Raw genomic sequence first — 5622 nt, forward strand, 5'->3', positions numbered from 1 at the left:
GTGGCCCAGGTTGCCCAAAGAAGCTGTGGCTGCTCCTCCCTGGAAGTGTTCTCGGCCAGGTTGGATGAGGCTTTGAGCAACCTGGTCTAGTGGAAGGTGTCCCTGCTCATAGCAGGGGGGTTGGAACTGGATGAGCTTTAAGGTCCCTTCCAACCCAAACCAGTCTGGTATTCTAACTGGTGTGGGGGATGAAAACTGCACCCCCAGTGACACCCCCGGGTCCAAGCGTGCTTCCACACACACAGGAGCTGTGGCTTTGTGCACGTATCCTTCCCATCCGTGCCCTTTTTTCATTTTGTTTTATCCTCTCTCTTTAGTGCTGCAATGTCCTTCACCTCCAAATATTGACAAAGGAAATCACAACAGCCAGGACTTGGAAGTTTTCACTGCTGGGATGGTTGTAAATTACAGCTGTGACCCTGGCTACAACCTCCTGGGAGAAGCATCGATTTACTGTACCGACTCTGGAAACTGGAGCCTCCCTCTTCCTCGATGTGCAGGTACATTGTGGTTCCAGGACAGGAGTTATGGATAGCCTGGGAATTTCTGCCACTGAAAGCCTGTAGGACTCCTCCTTTCCCTTACTCTTTCCAAAGTTTTGAATCCTTCAATCCTTCCCCTTTGTTTTCAGTTTTGCTTGTAAACTTAATATCCATTTTAAAACAACTTCGTGTAGTTGATATCCCCATTTTTCCCCGTGTTTCTTTCCTGATAGGTGGCTGCAGTGCACCTCCCAACTTAACCTTTGCTGAGCTAACTGAGGAATACAAAAACCTGACAGAATTTCCCATTGGGGACACTGTGCATTACAGCTGCCAGCTGGGATACATGAGACACCCTGGAGTACCCCCAACTCTGACATGCCTCAAAAACCACACGTGGTCTGAAGCACTAGAGTTCTGTAAAAGTGAATAGCTTAATCTGTTTTGTGTTGGTTCTTGAAAACTGTCTAATCTACGTTTGTGGGTTTCTTAAAGCAATTATTGAAAAACAAACAAAAAAAAGATTCATACATGGCTTTACTAGTCACATAGTTTGGGTAGCTATTGACCTTTTAAACATCACCTCTTTATTGGTGTCTGAATGTGGACAGATCCTTAAGATACCTTCTCATAGTGCATTACAGAAATGCAAGAGAAGAGTTTAAATTCAGCCTTGTTCTTTCCCAGGGAAACAGTGTAAATACCCAGAATCACCAAAGAACGGCAGAGTTGTTGTTCTGACAGATCTCCTTTATGGGTCAACTGTGAGCCACACGTGTGAAGAAGGGTGAGTCCCACTCTGTCTTTGCTGACTTCTTTTTCTGAGCTCAGTGTTTGGCAACTTCCAGTAAAGCCTCACTCCTCTGCATGGGCTGTTCTCCCACAGCAAGCCACAATTTGTACTTTGGTTCCACTTTTACCACACTTGCCTGCTCAGGCAAGGGAAATGTGCTTCTCATTTTTCACTGCCTCAATACATTACTTTGCAGACTTCAGTTTGCCTTCTCAGATGGCCACCCAGCAGGAGCTGAGTGGGCAAGTGAGCATGTGCTGCAAAAAGGTTCCAGCGGTTTGGAAATCTCTTGGATCTGAGTCTTGATTTATCACCTGACCGATCTAACTCAGAGTCATTTGGGATCATTGCTGTTCCTCTTGGACCTGGGAAGAAGGAACTTGGTGTCCTTCATTCCCATGTGTCAAACCAAGAGAAACACCTCAGTGACCACCCAGGATCAGGAGGCTGCAGAAGGAAACTTCTGGGGGTAGTGGCAGAGTGGGAGGGCAAAATCCAAACTGAATGACTTGGTATCAACTGATATTTCCTCCTGTGTAACTCCAGGCACCGACTGGTTGGACAGTCTCATAGGCGATGTGAGATTTTTGGACCAGATGTCACATGGAGTGGTGTTCTTCCTGTTTGTCAGAGTAAGTAGCTCACGACTAGATCTGGCCCAGAATTGCCAAATTAAGTCCTTAAAATTAAAAAAAAAAAAAAATGGCATGTCCTTAAAATAAATAGAACCTTGAGTAATAAGACTTGTTAAATGTAACGTTCCTCTAGGACTGTGTTGTTTTGCTTGCTTGGCTGGTTTCCTCTAAAAATCTTCCAGATGCTACCTTTGATCTTTCAGGATTATGTAGATTGAAGCATCGTGAGGTGCTTGCAGGGATCTGTCCCTTTGGTTTCACAAACATAAATATTAAATTAAGGAAGAATCGAGTCTTGCAGTAGAAGAGTGGGATATTGAGTAAAACTGAACTGAGATCTTCCAGCTACTGCGCTGTTACCCAAACCACAAGGCTGTTTTGCAGGGGGCTGATCATGGCAATTAGTCTTTCGTTCAGATGGAATTGCTTTGGAAGGCGTGAGCTTGGTATAGTAAAGCAGTCATGAGAATGACTAACAGTGCTTATGGATTTCTACACCTTTTAATATATTTATTGGAATGTATTTGTATTATTCTCTTTAGAGGCATAAAACTGTTTATATATACAAAAATGTTTATATATGCAATAATGTTTATATACACAATAAGGTTTATATATACAATAATGTCTATATATACAATAACAACCCTAGGGTACCTAAAGGAACTAAAAAGTCCTCAGTTCTTGAACTTACTCTTCTGTGAGTCTCCAAGTGTGAAACTCTGCAGTGGCACGTTAAGGATGGACTTGATATATACACTAATTACAGCATACATTTGGCTCCCTCTTTGAGATAACAAATTTATTTTTCAGAGGTGGTATGTCCAGTCCCACAGATTCAGAATGGGAGAATATCTCTTCTTAAATATCACTACACATACAAAGATACCGTTAGCTTTCAGTGCCATAAAGGTTTCACCTTGCGAGGCCATCGCACAGCCCAGTGCCAAGCTGATTCAACGTGGGATCCACCCGTACCAGCCTGTGAGCAGGGTAAGTGTCAGCACTCTGACTTGTTAACACTGCAGAATCCTCCCTGACTGCTAATACACACTCACTGAAGCCAAACTTGGCTTTATTTTTCCTGTTTGTTCCAACTACTTTAAAGAAAAAACAGAAATTGTTACTTTAATTTATGCCTCCCCTCTCAAACGGGAGGTTTTGGGTAATGCTGGAAGTATAAGCACGATTTGCACTTTTCTTACCCTGCTTGCTGCAATCCATAATCCACATTCTCTTCATTTCCTGTAAGTGAGAAATTTAGTAGCTTCATGGCAGGACACTGACTATTAGAGAGGAGTGAAATTTCTGCTGGAAATGTGAAAGCAGGATGATGGATAATGATGGTAAATTTGTGCATTGTATTTGCTCAACCAAATGTGTATTTTAAACTCTTAATGCTGCATCTAGATGGAGTGGCAGAACAATATCATCATCCTGATACCACAATGGAGCCAGGTAGGTCTATTATAAGTAGAGGAAAGATTTACTAAACACTAACTCCTCCTCCCAACCTGTCCTGCTTTTTGCAGGGAAGAGAGGTAACTGCATTTTTTTCTTACTCTCTTGTTATCACCTTTTTTCACAACTGAACATCACCTTCTCATCCTCTCCCTCTCCTCTTTCACTAGTGAGGTGTCTGCCTCCTCCAAGCATTGCTAACGGGGAGCACAGCAGTCCTTTCTCAGACACTTTTGATGTCGGAGCACTTGTGCAGTACCGCTGCAAACATGGTTTCTCCCTTATTGGGAATAAGTCCGTTCGTTGTACAACACACGGAGTCTGGAGCCATCCCCTTCCTCGGTGCGAAGGTGTGTTTCTGCTCTTTCCACTGAATATTCTCAGCTTTCTAAATGCATTAAACACGTAGTGATATTTGCCTAAGGACTTGCTGAAACAAGCTGTTGCTTCAGCAAAATCCACCACTAAAGAAAGAATGAGGCTTCTGTGGCCAATGCTCCTCTCTATCCCGCAAAAGTTTCACAGTCTAAAGGGTTCTCCACACCCTCACTGTCCACAGTTGGCTGTGTGAGTTGGGAATGGAAAAGCAATCAGATTGGAGTCCCCCTGTATGCCTGGAGACATCATTACAATTGAATGCAACACTGCTAATGTCCCAAAAGACCTTCACAGGTCACAGTGCCAGCCTGGGGACACATGGGATCCTCCACTCCCTGTCTATGAAAGAGGAAAGCAGGTGTTACCTGTCCTTTGTCTCTCCCTGACTTTCCAGCTGTGAAGTGTCCCCATCCTCCACATATCACCAACGGGAAGCTCAAAGGAAACATCTCTGAGGCTTTTTCCTATGGAGCATCTCTATCCTACAGCTGCAATCCTGGTTATTCCCTCGTTGGAAATGCTTTCATCAGCTGCACAGTGTCAGGAACCTGGAGCCAGCCTCCTCCTCAGTGCAAAGGTGGGCTAGTGCTGAGTTTGCTCATGTTGTTTGGATCTGGAAGGCAATTTGAATTCTTGCATGTTTTCAATCTCTGCTCTCATTGTTATGGATCAGTTGTATGGTAACTTTCCTCCATTCAAATCTTTTTAGTTTTAGTAGAAGAGTAGAAACTTTCTCCCTTCCCTTCCCTTTTTGTGTGTCTCACTCATCAGTTATCACTAACAGGAAACAAAGGAAATTATGATGTCAGGGAATTTGTCTCTGATGGACGGTCTGTAGATTACACATGAGCCTGCCTATTCCCATCTTGGAAAAATGCTTTTATATCTGAGACTTGGCACTTCTGTAGAGCTCACTGTGAAGGTCACTCATCGGGCAAACTTGACTGAAGGCAATTTCACGAATGTCACAAGATTCCTAGTGTGGGTGTTCTGGCACAGAGAACCGGACATTGACTGGAATAAATTCATTGCCCAAACAGGGTGCTTCTTTGGTGGAGCTGCACCCACCCCAGTGACCCAAGAGTTGAAATGCGCTTGGATAACAATGAGAGGAAATAATGTACCAAATGCTTATTTATATAAGTCAGAGGCTCTTAAAGGAAGCAGTAGCCCAGAAAAATTCTCCCTGCCTTTCCACATTCTTGAGGTTTTGAAGTGTCCTTAGTAACTATTACGTATGAAATTAAAAATAAACATTAAAAAAAAAAAATAAAAAAGTTGTGAAACGAAGGTTAAAAGTTACCCATTGATGTTACCCCTTTGGTCTCCACTGAAAACCTTCTCCTCCAGAATTCCTGTCCTTGGACTGTCAAAGGTGATTAGACACTTAAATTGAAGAAACTAACTCACTTTATTAAAATCAGTGACAGGTATAAATAGCTTAGGTGGCTGGACTAATTAATAAATTAATTATTGAGAAATAATATGGCTGGTAATAGCTTTTAAGGGCAAGGGACTTCTATAGACTACCCTCTTCTGCAGACACAAAGAAAACTCTTATTCTCTGTGGAATAAGAATTAATTCCAGGTTATATTCAGAAAGAATTCAAAACCAATGTCTTAAATAACCCACTGCTGTATTTCTTGTATTTTATGTTCCTTCTCATTATTTTTATTTATTTATTTATATTTTTTTAACTCTAATTTCAGAGGTGAGATGTGTATTCCCGGAAGTTCAAGGTGTTAAGAAAGCCATAAAAGGAAATACTTATCGCTCTGGGACTAACATCACTCTTGAATGTGATGATGGTTACACATTGGAAGGCATCAGTCAGATTCAGTGCCAAGAGGACTTCAGCTGGGACCCTCCTGT

General features: G+C 42.4%; 1 protein-coding gene across 1 annotated transcript in view; it reads left to right on the plus strand.

Moving 5' to 3' along the window:
- LOC104529092 (complement receptor type 1) overlaps window positions 1–5617 on the plus strand; it is a gene marked incomplete at both ends in the record, with an annotated part of 10693 nt that extends 5076 nt beyond the window's left edge. The window contains 5 exon segments of the mRNA XM_029086296.1: window positions 318–500; window positions 3542–3723; window positions 3904–4099; window positions 4102–4326; window positions 5460–5617. Coding sequence (XP_028942129.1) covers window positions 318–500; window positions 3542–3723; window positions 3904–4099; window positions 4102–4326; window positions 5460–5617 — 944 coding nt within the window.
- Window positions 5618–5622: the final 5 nt, after the last annotated feature.

This window comes from Antrostomus carolinensis, unplaced genomic scaffold, assembly GCF_000700745.2.
Source record: "Antrostomus carolinensis isolate BGI_N321 unplaced genomic scaffold, ASM70074v2 scaffold38948, whole genome shotgun sequence".
Taxonomy (NCBI): Eukaryota; Metazoa; Chordata; class Aves; order Caprimulgiformes; family Caprimulgidae; genus Antrostomus; species Antrostomus carolinensis.